The 18,133-nt window shown below is 39.4% G+C and overlaps 2 protein-coding genes across 11 annotated transcripts; one reads left to right on the top strand and one right to left on the bottom strand.

Annotated features, from left to right (window-relative positions):
* Positions 1-1,932: 1,932 nt before the first annotated feature.
* LOC141721603 (UTP--glucose-1-phosphate uridylyltransferase-like) lies at positions 1,933-17,619 on the bottom strand. Of its 10 annotated transcripts, none has more exons than XR_012574792.1 (20): positions 17,341-17,619; positions 16,718-17,237; positions 6,801-7,361; positions 6,533-6,624; positions 6,317-6,407; positions 5,901-5,961; positions 5,748-5,825; positions 5,621-5,665; positions 5,467-5,540; positions 5,078-5,150; positions 4,882-4,939; positions 4,740-4,786; positions 4,544-4,606; positions 3,784-3,828; positions 3,023-3,075; positions 2,831-2,957; positions 2,654-2,750; positions 2,393-2,571; positions 2,304-2,358; positions 1,933-2,227 (listed from the first exon to the last, which is right to left on the bottom strand). XR_012574792.1 is itself a non-coding variant. In XM_074524584.1 (20 exons), the coding sequence occupies exons 3-20, from the start codon at positions 6,848-6,850 to the stop codon at positions 2,201-2,203; spliced, it is 1,260 nt and encodes a 419-aa protein (XP_074380685.1). In that variant the 5' UTR covers positions 6,851-7,361; positions 16,718-17,237; positions 17,328-17,601; the 3' UTR covers positions 1,933-2,200. The 10 variants fall into 10 exon arrangements, 9 of the variants coding, with proteins under 9 accessions (XP_074380685.1, XP_074380684.1, XP_074380686.1 ...); XM_074524584.1 differs by having other exon boundaries at positions 2,304-2,375; positions 2,465-2,571; positions 17,328-17,601; XM_074524583.1 differs by having other exon boundaries at positions 2,304-2,375; positions 2,465-2,571; positions 17,341-17,601.
* On the top strand, positions 7,916-10,338 carry LOC141721605 (uncharacterized). Its single transcript, XM_074524592.1, has 3 exons — positions 7,916-7,990; positions 9,131-9,654; positions 9,796-10,338. The coding sequence occupies exons 2-3, from the start codon at positions 9,181-9,183 to the stop codon at positions 10,318-10,320; spliced, it is 999 nt and encodes a 332-aa protein (XP_074380693.1). The 5' UTR covers positions 7,916-7,990; positions 9,131-9,180; the 3' UTR covers positions 10,321-10,338.
* Positions 17,620-18,133: the final 514 nt, after the last annotated feature.

The following is an 18,133-nucleotide window of genomic DNA, read 5'->3' as shown; positions in this document are numbered from 1 at the left end:
TTCACAATTTTTTCTAAATTATCTTTGAATTATTTACATTTTTAATTTTTTTAATACAATTATAAATAATAATTTCTAGTTATAATATTTTTATATTTTTAAATTTTTTTCTAAAAAATGCTATGTTTATTAATTTAGTCTTATAATTTGATTTCATTTACTTTTAATGGTAATATATTTTTAAACATGTCAAGTAATATATTTCAATTTTTTTCATATTTGTGAACTTATTACAACTATATATTTTTGCAAAATATTAATTTCAATAAATCTAAATATCTACTTTTTGTATAATTTTACATTATATTTGTTAATTTATTTTTAATTTTTTAGCATGAAAATTGGAAATATACGTGCAAATAAAATTTTTAACTAAAAATTTAAAATCACCTTAAGAATTTTTTTGATAACATGTATAAGTGGTGATTATTATTTTACCAAAATATAATGCTGAGTTTGTTATTAGTATTTTCTCATATTTATATCTTTCTAAATTATATTGTATATAATACATTTTTAAATATGTCAAATAATATATAATATATTTTCAAGTTTTTTATATTTATTTTGTAGTTGTTATGTTATGTATAAACATATTATATTTTTTTGTTTTCGTGTTAATTTGATTCTTTACATCTTAGTATTTTTTCTGAAATTTATATTTATTTAATTATTATATATTTATATTGATATTTTGATATATTATAATAGTTTACTTACTTTTTCTTTATTTTCAATACTTGCATATTATAAATTTATTGGAAATAATTAGAGTTTAGTGTGAAATTATCTTTTCCAGCAGGCTGGGGAGTTTTATTTTTAACACCCGCCAAGACCAAATCATTTATCAACGTGCAATGCACGAAAACTTTATTCATATTATTTATAATTTTTTAATATTGAAATAATTTTTTTATAAAAAATCATAAAAATTGTAAATTATATTTATACACAGCTTTTTAATGTTACCCTTTTGTTATTTTTATTGTTATATACAGATTTTCATAAAATTTCATATTTTTCTAAATTTAAAATCTTTTAATTATACACAAACACTATTTCATTTCAGCCGCTCTAAATGTATTATATTATTTATAAATATTTTTCATTTTCCTACAAAAATTGTAAAATAACATTTTTAAATTTCATTCACAATTTTTTCTAAATTATCTATTTGATAAAATTAAAAAGAATAATAACTAATCATACATTTAAAAAGAATTAAAATTAATATTATTTTTTTCATATTAGTTTTAGGTTTATCAACATATAGGCATGTCATACTCTGTTTCCAGGTTTTTTTTTTCAAAAGTAAATTACTAACAAAAAAATACATAACACAGTGATCTATTTTGTATTCACTTTTGGTCACTTTCAATTTCTATTATTTTGTTAGTATTTGATTCAAAAAGTTATGTTACCAAATTTAATTCAAAAGATGAGCAAATATATTTGCACATAATGGGTGTTCCAAACTATAAATATCAATACCAATCACTGGTCCAAAACAAAAAGTTGGAGAACTCTTCGGACGAAATAAACATATGTAATTACCAACAAAATTGTTTTTTTTTAAAAATTCCAAAAGTCCAAAAAGGTTTTCTTCCTTTTCTACCCAATATGTTTCAAAGGAACTCCAACCTTTTCTACCCAATATGTTTCAAAGGAACTCCAACTCTGTTTCTTATTGAACAAAGTCAAGTCCAGCCATCCACGTAAATTCGGTTCGTTCACAACCTAGGGTAGTTTGTGGGGAAGTAAGTCGGATTATCAAGTCTGTTTTATTGACGAGTATGCTCAAAGGATCGTGTATGAAAAATTGTCATACACTGGCACTTGGAGAATATCTGGAGGAAAATTATAAAGAACACAAGTATGCTCGGCGGAATATGTATGAAAAATACAACTGCAGGAAATATGTTACGCTGGTCAGAGATATAATATGAACTATATGGCCCTTTAGAATTTCAGGAAGGAAAATAAACTCATTCTTAAGAAAAAAGAAATGTCCACTGCACGCGGCCAGCTTTGGATAACACTACTAACACATTGTTGACAGGGAAAGGTATATCACATTCATATAGAGTAATGAATAGACTACCATCTCAAATTAGGTTTAGAACCGAAGACATTCCCACAAGATTGTATTTCGTCATTAGTTACTCTCCAAAAGCACTGTCATTGAACCATTGACGCAGTCTTACATATCTTCCGGACCATTGATATTCTGGACACCAAGTGTATGCATGTCATATACCCGTAAAAATGTAAAAAATAATAAATGACGAATGCATGTCTACTACCTTGTCTTGAAGGACAGCTCCATCAGGAATTTCCATCTTCACTCCAGATTTAGCATTAATTGTTATATTCCCCTAAATAAGAGCGAGCAACATCAAGACATGGTGATTCAACTAGAAATGTGACTAGAGCCAAAAAGCAACAGCAATAATGCCCAGAATACCTTAAGAGTGACCCCAGATCCAAACCACACATCTCCGTCCACCTTTAAGCTATCCAGCTCAAGAATACTAGGGATCGAGTCAAAACGCCTTGAGAAGTCCGCAAACTGAGAAAAAATATATATAAAATAAGCAGCATACAAAAGAACTCTGGCATTTTACCTACTTCAAAAATCTAAATAATAAAATCTTCTTAAATTCAGGTCCTAATTCAATAGCAGGATTTGCAGGGTTTTCTCTTGCTGAATTTCGGGTCAAAAGACCGTCGGATAACGTATAAAGATCAGACTGCAAGGATGAAACAGGAATTAGCTAATACTTTACTAAAGTCAACAACAGTTCAAACTCAGTCGTATTTGGATAAAAACCTGAACAAGAAGTAAATCAGAACTCGCTTCAACAGGAAGGAGACGAGATCGCGGAACAAAACTCCATATAGCATTTATCGGTGCATCTTCTTGTACAAGTCTTTTAATTGCATTCAAGTTTATCCACCTGGCATTAACAGTAAATGAGATTTTCCTTATGAAACTATATTGTACCAAGTTAGCATAACTTACAAGTTACTGGTACAGAAGTTTTTGAATATCTCGATTAACTTAAATTCATTGACCTGTAGGACACAGAAAGAAAACAGATCAGCCACCAACATAAAGTAAATTGTGGCCACCAACATAAAGCAAATTGTGTTCAAGGAGGTTGAGTACACATAAATCAAACAAATATGTAGCCCTTCATTTAATGTATAGAATAAACAATAGTACTCGTGTAGTCAAATGGTTATCAGAAAAGTGAGCTCGCACAAATAGAGGTCAAACTCAACATGTTGATTATAGTTTAAATCAGCTCCAAGCAAAAACACAGCAACTCACAAATAGCATCTCTCATCAACAACTTCTATCAGACTGATTAGGAAAACACTTTACCCTCAAACCTTTAGTACCTATCTTTCGCATTCTTTTGCAATAAATCCTACAAAAATGGTGATCCCTAATTGACCAAGCAACTGAAGTCCATCTTTATTCATTTTTGGGCTAAATACTTAATTGAACTCGTACTACATTACAACACCCCTTGCCATTAAGTTCAACTTTCCTGCCTGCCTGCCCATATATTAGACCAAATTGTACAGGCAAGGCAGGGACACACAGGTATACCTTAGCCTTATAGCAACGGCGTGCGTGCTAATCCTATCAAAACAACCTACAAATTTACCTAGTGCTGGAATTCAAAACTAGTGAAGGATCCACGACAGGGTTATAAACATGTAAGCATCAGACTACAACTAAAATATACTTTCTACATGGTCCTACTACATAACTGAAATAAGATGCAAAGGAACGAATCTCACAGGATCATCAGGAACCTGCACAATGTTCAGGAGATGCAGCACCCAATGAAAAAAGATACATCATTAGGCAAATGAAGCAGAGATATCTCAGTCATAATGCATATGTCCTCTTCCCTTGGAGTTTAGATGTTAAAATACTAGCAATTTATAATCAATGACTACATGAAGTGATCCATACTAACCAAAATTAACAGTTTGTGATATTTTGTTATGTTTCTAATGCTAGATGTATAATGCATTCAAGGAATACATAACAAAGGCTTTCCAGCCTAGAATGCTCTCCCCAAAAACTGACATATAAGCCAAAGAACATAACCAGCAACTTGAGGGAAACAAATTCTACCATACTTCCGCATCACAATCCCTATTAATTATCATGCAGTATAAAACCTCTCTCCTGTGAAATTTCAATCAATTAACAAACTTCTCACTTTGATTCTCCCTATTCAGTCAATATTTTGCATAACATTAATCCCTTTGCTGATCCATTATACACAATTATTAACATGTACTCAATAAATTTACAAATATATGTCTATTCATATCTTTAACTTGTATCCTACACAAATCTTACCATAAAAAGTCTGCCGAGTGTTATTCAAACTCGTCTCTTTTGTTGCATTTCACTAATTATTAGATATTTATACCTTTAACCTTTCACTCCAATCCTCTCACTAACCACTACATAATTTTAGGAAAAAGTAAGACAAAAAAACAATTATATACATACCGGATCATTTCCTTCATGAGATATTAAAGCACCGCCTTCAACATCCGCCGTCTTGGGTATCACCTATAACATCAGTGTAGATTTATGTCATAACTCATAAAGATAACAACAAACATATAAAAACTGGTGCTATTGTGGGTACACCTAAATTTGAAGTTATATCACAAAGGAAATATGTAGTGATCTCTTACAATACCTCCATGCAGTAATCAATTTTGTTATTCACCAAGTGATTTAAAATTTCTGCGATATTTTATTAAGAAACACAGAACAGCAAGTAGCTCAAGCAGAACTAAGAAGAGGGAGAAAAATTTGCCAAAAACACCTAGCAAGGATACTTAAATCTACAGTAGCTCCCATATTATCTATGTTAGCAACAAACACGAATTCCTTGCCCTGCCACCAATCCAAAGGAAAGCAAGAAATCAAATAGAGACACAGTTTTCCTAGAAAAATAAAAGCAAATTACCAAAATAACCTAGTCAAGTGAGAACATCAAGATGTATAAGATGAGACTTGGGCCGAGGGTGTAACCTTAGAGAGTAATTCATCAAGTATTCCGCTGTTCATCAAGACTGAAAACACATCACTATGACCAGAGGGGCACCTTCACAAGTCCAATAAAAATAAGAACATTAAACATGGTCAACCTAAATATAGAAAACAGTGAAACTTTCTAGAAATTGTGTATCCTTTATCACATGCTTAAGAAATAAGGATCTACATGTCAAATTAACTAGAATATCTGGGAATATGACGACCAATAGAGATCTGACTCCTGAGATTCCAAAGAAGCTTAGAAGCTCAAACTTAAAAAAAATTAAATTTAAAAATGCAAATGCAACAAATTAAATTTTATGGATATTGTGATTGTGTGTCGGGGGGGGGGGGGGGGACAAGAGGAGGGATGATGTTATCAGTACCCTCCATCTTTGCCAGAATCTCCGTCACATGGTAATCGCATGGCGACTTCAACAACTGAGTGTGGAAACTGGTTCTGCGAAGCACAAAAATGCATCATAATACAGGAACATAATGAAGCACTATATGGACACCGGAGAAATTTGTCTAACAAACCAGAACATGGGCAAGAATCTCCACACCCTTGTATCCTTTTAAAATCTACGCTTAAGAAAATAAGATGATTAGTAATGTCATTAGATTCCAAGTAGATTAATTTGCAAGAAAATCTTGAGTTACTCACCTCTTGGGTCTCCTCATGTGTGTTGGCCGAGTTCATTAGAAGAAGGGGAACGTCACATTTATACTTTGCATTAAGTGTCTATGCCCAAACAGATAGTTAGCAGCATAAATTAAGAAAAATAAATGGAGTGGACATCTTTAATGTTTAATATACCTGAATCTCGTTGACAATCAAGTCCAAAATTGTCAAACCATTCCGAACTATCACGACACATCTGTAACATTAAGGATATTGCATGTTTAAAGATGGATCGTGTGTTATTTTATGCATGAGCAAATGATGATAAGATCAAGAATAAGTCTGATTTTAATTCCCTCGTGTAGACTCTGTCAGTTTAAGATGAGATGAATTGGAGCTTTAGAAAGGATCCTAAATCAATCTATAGGGAAGATGCATACTGGATTCACTGTGTACCTTGTAGAAAAGTATTTGTTTTATCCACAAGATTTTTATGAAGAAGATGTTGCAAACAATTAAAAGTAATCTAGCTAAGAAAACTCAATACCTTGGCCTAATAATGTTTAATATTGCAGAAGTACTTGAAAGTTATTAGACATAAAAAATCATACCTCGGCCCCGTACAGCCCATTGTTGTTCCTAATCCTTCGTTGAGCTTCAAGACTGCAAGTTTGTCCAGAAGATCACGGACTTGGACTGAATCTACACTTGCACAAGTAGAATTAGACTTGGTTGAATAAACACTTAAACATATACCCACTGGCCATTTAGAATAAAGATCTAAATTCAATGCAACTCATAGAAAAATATAAAGAGACTCTCAATACCTTCAGGCACGGGAAGCATGATGTCGTAAGGCACTAAATTCTCCTTTGTTTGAAACTGAACCTTACTCCATTCCACATGCTCCGCCTCAACACTTTAATGCAAAAAATGAGAAAGGCTGTAATTTCTTATTCAAGCAAACACACCTTCGTTCATTTTTACTTTTAAACTAATGAATTAAGCTACAATTAAACTCAAAAAATTGTCAGATCTCACAATAAGAACAGAACCGACTATAATATATTTGAATTTATGCATATACTTTCTAACCTTAGGGGTATAAAATCATGGACAGGAACAAGCATCTCCGAGTATCTCATACACACACAATACCGAGAATTATATTCAAATTCAAACTTGGTGGATCTTCTAGTATTGTTATTGTAAATTACAGCAGATGAGGTGCTGTCTTCGAGAACTTGAAAAAACAGTGAGTTCCCCAAATACAAGATCCGGGATGAGGGTTTGAAATCATTGTCAAGAAGGAAGACTGTATTCCAAGTGGAAGAACGCTGATTCAGAGTACATAGAGCTGTATTCAAAGACTCAGCACTAAGTAAAAGAGATACAGAACCCTTATATCAAAAACCGGTGATTTTTTATAGATGAGTGAAGTATCAAAAAACTCAGGTAACGGAATACTCTGAAAGTCATTCCTACTAAGATCAAAAGAAAAAATCATAGATTGGGATTCCAGAAAAAAATAACCATTTATGCTGCTACCAATAGAAAGACCAATTGGTGGGAGGTAATGAACTTCAATCCACTTATCATCACTGACGGAATATATATGAAATATATCATCAACAAGGCTTAGAACTTTAAAATCACCTTGATGTACCAATAATATTATTATTAGTCTATATTTTTAGGAGATGATCTTCTTTGCTTAATTAGCCAACCCCCTCAAATGGGGTTGTTGTTCTTTATTTATAATAAGTCCCAAATGGGCTCAATCCTTACAATCTGGGCCTTCTTGGGCTTTACATGATGTATTGTGATTATTCTAACTATAATCCCTTTGGGCCGACTTGTCCTGGTCCAACATTAGTCCCCCCCCTTGCTTTGCGCGATATCTTTAGATTTGCGTTTTCGTGCTCTCCACCTTTGCGCTTTGAATTCCGAGGTTTTTGTCTTGATACCTGAATAAAGTTAGTGGCAGGACGGGATAATGAAATGAAGGGAAAAATTAGTGAAAAAACGAATGAACGAAGCAAAAGAAAAATAGGAAATAACTGTTAATTCGAGATAGGAGTCAAATGTGTGTGTCCGAAAAAAGAAAGGAATTAAACGTAATGCCTTTTTTTTTTTTTTTTTTTTTTGAAGGTATATATCCGCTCATGTGTGTTTTTGAATTTATTTTTCCAGATTTTTTTGTTTTTGCAGGTTTCCAGGCTAACCTCTTCGGCTTCCTCTCCAGGTATCTAAAAGGGGATTGCAGCGCGTGCTGGGCTCGCACTGTAAGTCGTCTACTCTCTCTCTTTATTGCTTTTCCTTTTTATCTGCGGGTCGGTCGTGTTTATAGTTTACCGGTTTATAATGGCCGACTTTCCTTCGTCGTCGTCGTCGCATAGTGCCGCCAACCGGGATCCCGGGAAGCGACCGTTAGAAGAGGGTGACGAGGAGTCTGTTTTGAACTTGGATAATTTAGAGATCCCGGACCTAGGTCAGTGTGGATCTTTCGATTTCTTAGGAAGCGATGAGTTTTTGAGGGAGGTGCCTCCAGGTCCTATGCCTTCCCCACCTTTAAGTCCTCGTACCCTGGAACTTAGGAATAGAACGGTCGAGGAAAGTCTTCGATTGGGTAGGATCGAATTTGAGAGCAAACCTAGTTTAAACTATCTTAGTTATTACATCACTGTCGACCCCCCTGTGAGTAAGTTGGAGAAGTACATCGACTTGTCTAACGGCTACCGGTATCGAGTGCCGACAGCAGATGAGAGGGTTTGGATGATGCCCGAGTTCGGGATGCATGGGGTTGCGATGATAATGTTTCAGTTTGGTCTTCGTTTGCCCATGCATCCGTTCTTCCTGACGATGTATGAGGCTATCGGATGTGGTCTAGGGCAGCTGACTCCAAATTCTGTTGCTCAGTTAAGTGGTTTCGTGGCGCTGTGTTGTGATAAGGGTCGATCACCGACTTTGAAATTGTTTTTCTCTATTTATGGTGTGCGGTACTATGGTGGTCAAGTATATTTCGACTCCCGACATCGACGGATGAAGATTGTTAGTGTTAGGTCATCGAATTCTGGTTATCACTCGCAATGGTTGTACGTCGGGGGTCCTGACTTGGAATTTGTAAAGCCTTGCGGGAAAATTAGTCAGGGCACGATTGATTATTTAAATAACATGGAGAAGCATGATACTGCCTACCTCGATGAGTTTCATGGGTCGAGGACATGGTATACGCACTTAGATTTGAAGGACTCTGGATTTTTAGGGATGCACGACTGTAAGGGGGATATATTAATTGTTATTGCCCTTATTTTGCTTACGTATTTAGTTTTTGTACTTGTCATTTTCGGCTCTTGCTTATTTTAAATTTCGTAAGTGTTTATATATAGGAAGGCTGACTTATTGTTTTGTTTGTTTCTTTGTAGTGGAAGGCGCCTCACTTAAAAAAGTTTTAGACGGAGGGATTCGAGGAGGAATGGACAAGGCAATGATGTTGTTATTGCAGCGTGCTGCGAGGAAGCCTGTTGATGCGGCCAGGGCTGGACCGTCGGGGGTTCCTCATTCAGTTTCAATTGAATTGCTTGATGACCAGGGAAACAAGGTAATTGAAGATAATGAGAGGGTTGTTTCAGATCTTGTCCGCGTGGAGGGCAACCCTCGAAAGCGGTTTCGGAGGGAGGACGATGAAGTGGCTGTTGGAGGCCGGGGGTTCGAGGGTGTGAACAAAGATGTGGCTACTGCCGGGGAAAGGGTTTATGGGAAGACCGTCGACCCTCGGTCGAAGAAAGAGGTGGTGAGGGTCGAGATCCAGCCCACGGAGCGATGGACGGGGGGGTCAACTGTGCCCTTGAGGGCACTTAACCTCTTTAACTTACCTCAGGACTTGGTTGCTTATGATGGGAGGAAGCGTGAGGACCTTGTTGATCGATGTAAGAGCCGGGCTGGGAGGGTACGTTCATTCCCTTCTCTTTTTTAATGTGCACGTTTCTTTGTTTTCATGTTCGGTCATGGTCGTTTATAGTCGTAGTTGCCGACCCTGTTTTAATGTCCCCCCCTTCTTCCTTTTTTTTTTTTTTTTTTTTTGTTGCAGTTTCTTTCCGATTTTATGCATATACTGGAGGATTACAAGGCTGATGTTGATGGTGAGGCTTGTTCCAAGCTCGAGGCTGAAGTTGCTGCCTTGAAGGGGGAAAAGAAGAAGATTGCGGTGGGTTTTGCGGAACTCGAGCACAGGGTGGCTGATTTGACTAAGGCGAATTCCGCACTGTCTAAAAAGGTTGCTGAGATGGGGGCTACGGAGCAGGTGTCGAGTGGGAGGATACAGGAGCTGGAGGGTCGACTGCTCGAGGTGGAAAGGGAGCTTGAAGAGGAAAAAGGGAAGCGCCAAGGCTTGCTTCGACAGGTCGAAGGAATGGAAGTTTCCTACAAGTTGATCGTGCAAGAAAATGCGGATCTGAAGACAGAGGTAGAGAAAGCCGTTGAAGATATCGCTGGCGCTCTGGGCGACGGTTATGGACGATGCCTTCAACGGGTGGAAGAGGCTGGTTTTGCCATCGAGGGTCATGCCTTTGATGATTATCTTCGTGACCTGGCATCGAAGGGTGGTAACGCGTGAAGGCAGGGTATGCCCTGCGATTTTTGTAATCGTATTTGAACATTTTTTAAGTGTTTAAGAGCTTTATTGATACCAACATCATGGAGGTCCCAGAACTTGAGAAGTGTATTAAACATTGTGGTCCTGGATTTGTAAGAAGTATAAGGTATGCGATCTATTGTTTAAGCTTATTTCTATGATGTAAGCAGTTACGTATTGGCTGGTTTTGCTATCTATTTGTCTCGAGTTTGAAACATTAAGTCGTTTGTTAGCTTCGTAGTCGAGTGTTTACATTATGAGAGAGATTTTATTGACCAGACCGTCGACGTGAAGTGGTTGTATAAACACTTGTTTAGAAATGAATGATTATTTTTAATTAAGTAAGGAGCGAAGGAATTAAAAAGTCTGTGCTTTTTCCAAGTTAAATAAATTTGTTCATCATAACATCGTGGCGACCCCTATTACATCGAGGGTTTGTTTTTGAAATGGCATTTTACTGCCTCAAGATAACAAGTTACAACTGAGATTAAATTACTGATAGAACTTTTTGAGGTGGATTCCATTCCAAGTATTTTTGATGGGTTTCCCGTCGAGGTGAGCAAGCTCATAGGTCCCCGAGCTTACAAGTCTCGAGATCTGATAAGGGCCTTCCCAAGCTGGTTTGAATTTTCCTGAGACAGTGGGTTGTGACGCTGCGGAATCTCTTAAGACAAGGTCGTTAACCTTGAAGTCTCTGGGTTTGACTTTTTTGTTGAAGTACCTTGCAGTTTTTTCTTGTTGGGCTACCATCCGCATTCGGGCTTCTTCCCTTGTTTCTTCTAACAGATCATTGTGAAGGCGAAGTCCGACGAGAGATAAAGCGGGATCGAATACGTCGATCCGTGGTGAGCTGAGACTTATCTCGACAGGTATGACAGCGTCGACTCCATATGCAAGTCGAAAGGGAGTTTCGCCCGTCGCACTTCGGGGAGTTGTCCTATACGACCACAATACATTCGGAAGTTCGTCGACCCAACATCGGGGTATTTCTTCAATTCTTTTCTTCAGGCCTTGTAGGATGGTTCTGTTTGTTACCTCTGCTAGTCCATTTGCTTGGGGGTATGCTACAGATGCTTTGATGTGCTGGACTTTTAATTCGAGCAGAGCCTCCTCAAATCGCTTTCCTACAAACTGAGTGCCGTTATCAGAAACTAAGATTCTGGGGATCCCAAAGCGAAAGACGATGTATTCCATAAAGAATTCTATCATCTCTTTTTCTCGTATTTTAGCAAGTGGCTTTGCTTCGACCCATTTGGTTGCGTAATCCACCGCGACTACGATGTATTGGCACTGATTTTTGGATTTTGGAAAGGGACCCACAATGTCTATTCCCCATTGGAAAAAAGGGCATGGGCTGAGAATGGAGTTCAGCTCAGTCGTGGGTCGACGGTTTACATTTCCGTGTAACTGACATGCTTGACATTTCTTGACGTAATCTTCACAATCTTTCCGGACTGTAGGCCAGAACAGGCCTTGTCGGATAACTTTGAGGGCTAATGTTTTTCCTCCTAGGTGTTCTCCACAGATTCCCGTATGTATTTCCACGATCGCTTGGAGAGCCTCTTCTGGAGACAAGCAACGGAGCAGAGGCTCAGAGAGGGCACGTCGGTATAACTCCGAACCCACAACACAGTAGTTCCTGGCTTTGAACATGAGAGTGCGGGCTTCGGACTTATTCTCAGGCAACTTGTTGTCGATAATGTATTCAAGGAAGGGTTGGCGCCAATCGAACCTAGCCTGGATTTGATTGACTGATATCTCATCGATAGAGGGGGTTTCCAAAATGTCGACGTATGTTGGGCTGAGATTAGTGGGGAGACTGGAAGAGGCCAGTTTGGCTAGAGAGTCTGCCCACTGGTTTTCCTCCCTGTCGACGTTTGACATTTTCCATGAAGGGAATTTGCTAAGAAGCTCTTGTGTTCTTGTTAAATATCGGGCCATCCTTTCATTATGCGTCTTAAATTCGCCACTTATCTGCTTGCAAACCAACTGAGAATCCCCAAATATGTCAATGACCTCTGCTTCGAGATCGGATGCGAGCTTTAGACCGGCAATGAGTGCCTCGTATTCGGCCACGTTGTTTGTGGCGGAGAACCCGAACTTGAGAGCCTGCTGAATTTTGAATCCTCCTGGGCTGATTAATATGACCCCTGCTCCTCCCGAGCCGGACGTCGAGGATCCATCAACGAACAAAAGCCACGGACGAGACTGGTCCTCATCAGGTTTGTGCGTCTTGGACTGGAACTGGCATTCGGCGACGAAATCTGAGAGAACTTGGGCCTTGATCGCCGTTCGAGGTTTATACTCGATGTAGAACTGGCTTAACTCGATGGTCCAAGCTGCGAGCCTGCCTGTTATGTCAGGCTTGTGCAGGATTCTTTTCAGAGGAAGATTGGTCAGGACATGGATTTCTCTCGCTTGAAAATAATGGCGTAGCTTACGACTCGCGACAACGAGAGCGTATACGAGTTTCTCGACTTGAGGGTACCTTGTTTCCGCGTCTCGTAGTGAGTGGCTGATGTAGTACACAGGAATATCTTTTTCCTCATCGACACGGACCAATACTGCCGCGACCGTTTCGTCGGAAGCTGAGAGATAAATCCGTAGCGGTTCACCTGCTAAGGGTCGTGTTAGAACTGGAGGATTTGTCAAAAACATCTTTAGCTCCGTGAAATTCTTTTCACAGTCTTCGTTCCATTCAAAGTGCGATGATCTGGAAGCTTTTTTCATTGCAGAGAAAAACGGGAGGCATCTCTTTGAAGATTGAGGAATGAACCTTCGAAGTGCGGCTATACACCCTGTGAGTTTTTGTAAGTCTTTAATGGATCTTGGTTTGCTCATTTCTAGGATGGCTTTTGTCTGAGCTGGATCGGCCTCAATGCCTTTCTGGGTAACAAGGAATCCCAAAAATTTACCTGCAGTAAGGCCGAATGAACACTTTGCCGGGTTCAGTCGCATGTTATTTGCCCTTGCATTGGTGAACGTTTCTCGAAGGTCTGTCACGTGGTCGGAGGTAGCTTTTGACTTTGTGATCATGTCATCGACGTATATTAGCATGTTTCTTCCTATCTGCGAAGAGAATATTTTATCCATTGTCTGCTGAAAAGTAGCACCCGCGTTGATTAATCCGAAGGACATTACTTTGTATCCAAAGACCCCTCTATGAGTGATGAAAGCAGTTTGTTGCCAGTCATTGGAATCCATCTTAATTTGATTATACCCCGAAAAGGCGTCCATAAAGGACAGGAGCTCGTTTCCTGCTGTGGCGTCGATGAGTTGGTCGATGTTGGGCAAAGGGTAAAAATCTTTAGGGCACGCCCTATTCACATCTGAATAATCAATGCACATTCTCCACTTCCCATTGCTTTTCTTAACCAGAACTACGTTTGATATCCACGTGGGGAATTGCACGGGCTCGATGAAACTGGCATCGAGGAGTCTGTCGACCTCTTGGTCGATGGCTGCTCTTTTCTCGGCCGAAAATATACGTTGTTTCTGGCGCACAGGCCTGGTGTCTTTACTGATGTGCAGCGAATGTCGAGCAATGGTCTCCGGGATGCCGGGCATGTCTTTCGGGACCCACGCGAAAATGTCGGAGAATTCCCGAATGAGGTTTGTGATATCTCTTTTGAGATCTGATGAGAGGTTTTTACCAATTCTTGTTGTTTTATCTGGGTTTCCTTCAAATACTTCTATATCCTCTGTTTCTTCGAGAGGGGAGCATGAATTGCTTGTGGATGACTCAACCAATTCTCTTGGGTCGATATCTAGTACTTGATTGACTTCTAGCTCTTCCTCTGTCTTTTTTCTTGGAGAAACGGTGGTTAGATAGCATTGTCTTGCTGTTACTTGATCACCAATCATTTCTCCCACGCCGAAATCTGTGGGAAACTTCATTTTCAAGTGGGATATAGATGTTATAGCTCGGAGCGCGGTGATCGTTGTTCGTCCCAAAATAGCGTTGAAGCTTGAGGAAGCGCTAATCACATGGAATTTGACCATTTTCCAAATCTGACAGGGAGGGGAACCGAAGAGCACTGGCATATCGATGGTTCCTACAACGTGAACCTCATTCCCTGTGAACCCGTATAGCGGGGTTCGGGAGTTTTCGAGTCTTCGATCTCCTATGTCCATTCGGGAAAAAGCATGGTGATATAACACATCGACGGAGCTACCATTATCGACCAACATTTTCTTAACCGTATTGTTTCCCACCCGTGTTGTGATGACGAGAGCATCTTGATGACCTTCGATGAGACCGGGACGATAATCGTCATCAGAGAAAGAGATGACGGGGGAGGGATTCACTCGAGGGCGTTTAGCTGTCGAGGGATTGACATTAAAGACTTCTCGAGCATAAATTTTGCGAGAGTTGTGGGAGAGACCCCCGGCGGCTACGCCCCCGAAAATAACGTCGATTACACGGTCGTTTTCGCCTCGATGCTGACGTCTGGGTTCATCATCGTGTTGCACATAGTGGACTAGTTGCCCTCGACGAATTTTTCCTTCGATGAGATTGCTAAGTTGAAAACATTGCTCTGTTGTATGGCCGGTGTCTTCATGATATTCACAATATCTGGAGCTTGGGGGTCTCCCTGGTTTCATGGGTCTTGGAGGGCGATAGTCCGGCTCCGTTTTCAATACCGCCAAAATTGTCGTTTTCTCAGTGTTGAGTTTCGTGAACTCTTTTTCAGATCGATTGTGGAGTTGCCAATCCCTTTCTCTTCTATCCCTCGGGGGGAGGTCCGATGTGCGAGGCGGGGGCGACCTACGTCGCTCTCGGCGTCTTTCCCTCGCAGGGGATCGTGGACTGTAGCTTCGTCGTCGTTCGTACTTTGACGACCTCCGTGGAGATTGTATACAGCTTACCGCTTCTTGAAGCATCATGCGGTGTTCTATAATCTGGAACGCAGCCTGTAGTGTTTTCGGCCTTTTTTCAAAGATCTCTTCTAAAAGGAGGCCATGCCTAGACTTATCGATGCCCGCTGTCAGGAAATTGACAGCCATCTGTTCTATTAAGTCTGGAATTTCTGCTATCTCTTCCCTGAACCGGGTTAGAAAACTCCTGAGACTTTCGCCGGAGCGTTGATGCATCGTCATCAAGGATGCAGTAACTTTGATTCCTTTGTAGTTGCTGGAAAATCGGGCTTGAAACTTGCTTTTCAGAGTTGTCCACGAGTCGATTGAGCGAGGTGGCAAGTTACTGTACCATCGGAGAGCCGTGCCTTGAAGGCAAGTGGAGAAGAACTGACACCTAGCGATCTCCGAGTGGCCGAAGAAAGCCATGCGACCGTCAAATGTATTTAGAAATGCTAACGGGTCCGAGGATCCGTCGAAATGATCGAGAGCAGGCGTTTTCAACGTCCTGTCGATGCGCGCCTTCTCAAGCACTAATGATAGGGGGCTCTCAGAAACGGTTTCAAACCCTGCCTGATTTCTCATCAAGGTACGCATCTGGGCGATTTCTTCCTGCATTTTAGCGAACTCCTCGTGAGATATAGATTCTGTGGATTCTGTCTGATGTGAGACATCGGCAGATGACACTGTCCTCTGTCGACGTTCGCGAGGTTGCGAATATGTTGACTCCGCCGAGGGCTCATATTCGTACTCCGCATCATCCTCATCATAGAATTCATCATCTTGTCCTTCATTTTGAATTGTAGTTTGTTGGAGCTCTCGACGGAGACGGTGAATCTCACGTTTTCGCTCAAGTTTAGCCTGCAATCTCTGAGCTTCGCGTTCTAGAAACTCGAGTTCTTCATCTGAATCAAGGGAATCTTTCGGATTTCCTTGGTTTTGGGCTTTTAGCCTTTCTTTCTTTTCCAAATGTAGCCGAACGTCGCTCGAGAGAACTTTTTTTCCTTTAGATGTTTGAATTCTAAAACGCTGGTCTGGCACAGCTTTTCTTTTTCTGTCCCTTTGGAGTGAATCCTTCAATCCTAGAAATTGATCTTCTGAAGGAGCCTCAGGTGGAGGGAACAAACACTTCGGTTTCAATGCTGGTTGTTTTGGAAGCTCACGATCGTCGAGGGTCGAGGGGTCGGCGGCAACTTCTGCCGTCAACTTCTTTACCTCAGTTGGTCCGGCGGTTCCCGGATCAAGCTCCTCTACAATCATCTTCTGGTTGGATCTTGTTAAAGCAAAGCTCCTTCTAGCGCCAAATGATGTACCAATAATATTATTATTAGTCTATATTTTTAGGAGATGATCTTCTTTGCTTAATTAGCCAACCCCCTCAAATGGGGTTGTTGTTCTTTATTTATAATAAGTCCCAAATGGGCTCAATCCTTACAATCTGGGCCTTCTTGGGCTTTACATGATGTATTGTGATTATTCTAACTATAATCCCTTTGGGCCGACTTGTCCTGGTCCAACACACCTAATTTACTAACCCCGAATCCTAAATGAAAGTAAATATCATCTTCAAATAAGTCAATCTCCTCTAGTCTAGGCACTTGCTTATAAGATTTAGTTAATGGACTCCACAGAAAAATATCACGGCCATATTTATCTGATAAACATATTAATCCATTCGCTGTTCCTACAAAAACCCATGGGTAAGAAAGATGAACCCCCCTGTCCTCAAAGAATTGAGGGATGACTAGATATTCAGAATTATCAACAAAATCAGGAACTGGGTGTTTCTTAAGAGTAGATGATGAGCTTGACAGCGTGAGGAGAAAAGATTTATCTAGGCTAGAATACATATCAATGAAATTCCTATCTGAAATCAAACGCTGCCATGATCTACATGCGGATGAGAAACGGATAACATATTTTATCCTCAGCTTGGATAAAATAAGTATCATTATATCATCCGGTACAAGAAAGATCGTTGTCTTCGGAGGTTCCACAACAGCATGAGCGGCTCCAAGAAAAGTACCACCATGAACCACCACCTGTATTGCTGTCAGTCTTATGAGAATGGCCAAACAAACTTAAAAATATGCTAAAGTATTCAAACACTTGAAAAAATGAAGAGATCTTGCAATTAAATCGAACCTGAAAGACAGCGGATTTCGGACAAACCAAGGAGAAAGAAGACTGAACCTCGGCGCCTGAAGTAAAGGAGGACAAGATGGTTTGCACAAGCTTTCTTTGGAGCTCATAAGTCGATGATGCCCATGTTTTTAGCTCCCCTTGCTTGTGTTCTTTCGCTATCCAGATTCCGGTAACACACCGACATACAAACGTATACACACACACCCCCATTTTGGCTCTCTCCCACTAAACCCTAACCAATAATTCAGGTGTCGTTTCGCTGTACACAATCTTCAAGGGTCAAGGGTCGGGCGTCACGTGGCATCGGCATGCTCATTTTTAATTGTTTTTCCATTTACATTTTGAACATTTTAGTCTCGTAAAAATAGTTTGTGTTTTGTACAGCCCCGGTGGATTTCATTGGTGGTTTAATTAACAAATTGGCCAAAAATACTTATATTTTGTTATTATATCATAATAATAAATATAATTCCAATTATATAATAGTTGCTACTAATTTATGTGTAATATTTGACCCGAATCCATATTATTCTACCCACACAACCAATAACATATCTTTTCATATCTTTAGTTTTTTTATGGTAATTAGTTGTACGGGTTTTTAATCATCAAACTTACACAACACGGTTTATTTTATTTTTTTCAAAATTCAAATTCACATCCATCTCATCTTATCTCTTTAATGTTCGATCAATTCCATTTTTCTTTTTTACCAGCTTTTTTTTCGTCTCTTCAATCTCATTTTTCTATAATTTTTATTTTGTTGTTTGTATTGATTTTATATGTCTGTATA

This window comes from Apium graveolens, chromosome 4 (assembly GCF_009905375.1).
Source record: "Apium graveolens cultivar Ventura chromosome 4, ASM990537v1, whole genome shotgun sequence".
NCBI lineage: Eukaryota > Viridiplantae > Streptophyta > Magnoliopsida > Apiales > Apiaceae > Apium > Apium graveolens.
This window is presented reverse-complemented; position numbering and strand designations above follow the sequence as displayed.

Excerpts from the sequence above, each read along its gene's own strand:
- LOC141721603 (XM_074524584.1), bottom strand. The coding sequence starts at position 6,850 with ATGAGATACTCGGAGATGCTTGTTCCTGTCCATGATTTTATACCCCTA. Across the intron at positions 3,829-4,543 it reads CTCATGAAGGAAATGATCCG|GTTCCTGATGATCCTGTGAG; the intron begins GTATGTATATAA and ends AACATTGTGCAG. Across the intron at positions 2,751-2,830 it reads CTGATTTACTTCTTGTTCAG|TCTGATCTTTATACGTTATC; the intron begins GTTTTTATCCAA and ends TCATCCTTGCAG.
- LOC141721605 (XM_074524592.1), top strand. The coding sequence starts at position 9,181 with ATGGACAAGGCAATGATGTTGTTATTGCAGCGTGCTGCGAGGAAGCCT. Across the intron at positions 9,655-9,795 it reads GTAAGAGCCGGGCTGGGAGG|TTTCTTTCCGATTTTATGCA; the intron begins GTACGTTCATTC and ends TTTTTGTTGCAG.